Consider the following 2,216-nt stretch of genomic DNA (forward strand, 5'->3'; position numbering starts at 1 on the left):
ACCTGTGCGCACTCGCCTCTGGTGGGCGTGGCCAAGGGCAGCGCCTGCGCCTCACTCTGTCCCATGCTCTGCCCGCCATGAGCATCCTCGCGCTTCTTTGCTCCTTACCATTTTCCCTGCGAAGCTGACCTCCATGAAGGGATCCACCAAGTTCTTCTTGTTGCTGTCGAAGCCAAAGAGCTGCTTCACGTTGTCCATCACGGCATCGTCCACTAGAGAGAAGGACACGCTGGTCACTGCCCACCTGCTGCCCCGCCTCCAAATCCGGGGCCTTCTGCCTGCCCGTCTCCAGGTGCTCTTGGCAAAGAGAGAGACGCTGAGGCGCCCGCTCAGCCCAGAGACTCCGGGAGTGAGGGCGCCCAGGAGGGAGGATTCCGGGGAATATTTCCTCACCCAGCTCCCCCCCTCCCCCAGCTTGTTCACTAACACCACCACACCACCCCTCAGCGTCTTTCAGAACAGGCCCACCAATTGATGGGTTAGAAAGCTACATCAGTGAGGGCAGTAAACTTTTGGAAAAGGACTGGAAGTTGTTATAATAATATCCCATTATTGGCCTCCTTTTGACATTTTTCTTTACGTCCATTAGCTCCATGATTTACCTAAGCTTAACCAACAAGTCAATTCTGGGGTGTTTATGAATTTTTAATCTATGCTGCTCCAAATCAATATTTTACTAAATTAGCCATGTTTACATATATATGTACAGAGAGAGAGAGAGAGATGTGTATTTGTGAATGTATGCATATGGATGTGTTATCTATAATGTATATGAATGAGAGAGGAAATTGACAGTTAAAGATCATAGTCTTGCTAATGTCTACATGACTACAACAGATAACAATTAACATTTATATTCTACATACCCACCTATTTTGTTTTATTTATAGTTAAACAACATTGCAGAGAATTAAACAGAGAGCACCTTCACCTTGAGCAAAGCAAACATTTCCATCTCCCCATCCCCTTTTGGAATCTCACCAGCTTCACTCTGCATAGTTTAACCAGTAAGTGCAGAATATTTTTAAGCACATATCTTGTTACTGTTGTTAATCCTCACTGGAGGATATTTTTTCCATTGATTTTAGGGAGAGTGGAAGGGAGTGAGGAGGAGAAAGAGACACATCGATGTGAGAGAGCTACCCACACTCCCCCACCTGGGCCAGGGAACCTACCACCCAGGTACGTGCCCTGGACCAGAATCGAATCCAAGACCCTTTGGTTTGCAGGCTGATGCTCTAACCACTTAACACATCAGCCAGGGCTAAGCATGTATTTTAATGACCATTTAATACCCATTATATATTTAAAGGCTTTCCCCGTGATTTTGATTCAAATAAACCTGTACAGAAGGAACCCATTTCATTTATTGCTGTCATTAGTCAAAGCAGAAACCCTCAATTAGCTTTACGCAAACGTGTAAACAGAGACCCAAGTAGCAAATGTTCTCACTGACTTAGGAACCACAACTGGCTCATATGCCACCAACGCACACTCGAAGCAGCGGCTCACAGCCCACAGAACAGCTGAACCACTTCAGGAGCCTTTAAAAATGACCAATGAGGCCCTGGCCGGTGGTTCAGTGGTTAGAGCATCACCCCCGCACACCGACATTGTCACAGGTTAAATTCCCGGTCAAGGGCAGGGAGCTGGATGCAGATTTAATCCCCCACCCCAGGGTACATGTGGGAGGCAACCAATCAATGTGTGTCTCTCACATTCATGTTTCCCTTTCTCTTTCTCTCCCTCCCCTACCCTCCCTTCCACTCTCTCTAAAATCAATGGAAAAATATCCTCAGGTGAGACCCAACAAAAATAAATTAATTAAATAAAAATAAAAACGACCCATGTTTGAACCTTACCCCAAACCAAGTCGATCTGAACCACCAAAGGGGTGGCCCAGGCATCCCTATGTTAAAGCTCCCCCGGTGATCCTAGCACCCACAGCTCTAGACTATTCAGTATTGGTACAGTAAGTCCTCACTTGAGGTTATCAATAGGTTCTGTGACTTTAAGGGAACCAATACATATGCAACCAATTTTATCATAAACTAATTGATATAAACAAGAGTTAAGTCCGTATGGCATCGCATCAGCATTATAACAAAAGATGTTGAACAAAATGACGTTTGAGGACCTGCTGTAATCCCCCTGCCATTTACTGATCACACGGGACGGGGCCAATACAGGGCTAGCCACGGTGAGAAGCCAGGCAT

General features: G+C 46.0%; 1 protein-coding gene across 13 annotated transcripts in view; it reads right to left on the bottom strand.

Annotated features, from left to right (window-relative positions):
• Nucleotides 1-2,216, bottom strand: part of DYSF (dysferlin) — a 205,543-nt gene that overhangs the window by 132,824 nt on the left and 70,503 nt on the right. For all 13 annotated transcript variants that reach the window (XM_006775297.2, XM_006775294.2, XM_006775295.2 and 10 more), the window contains one exon: nt 109-212. In XM_006775297.2, the coding sequence (XP_006775360.1) occupies nt 109-212 (104 nt within the window). The remainder of the gene's footprint in view (nt 1-108; nt 213-2,216) is intronic.

The sequence above is a fragment of the Myotis davidii genome, unplaced genomic scaffold (assembly GCF_000327345.1).
Source record: "Myotis davidii unplaced genomic scaffold, ASM32734v1 scaffold247, whole genome shotgun sequence".
Lineage (NCBI taxonomy): Eukaryota > Metazoa > Chordata > Mammalia > Chiroptera > Vespertilionidae > Myotis > Myotis davidii.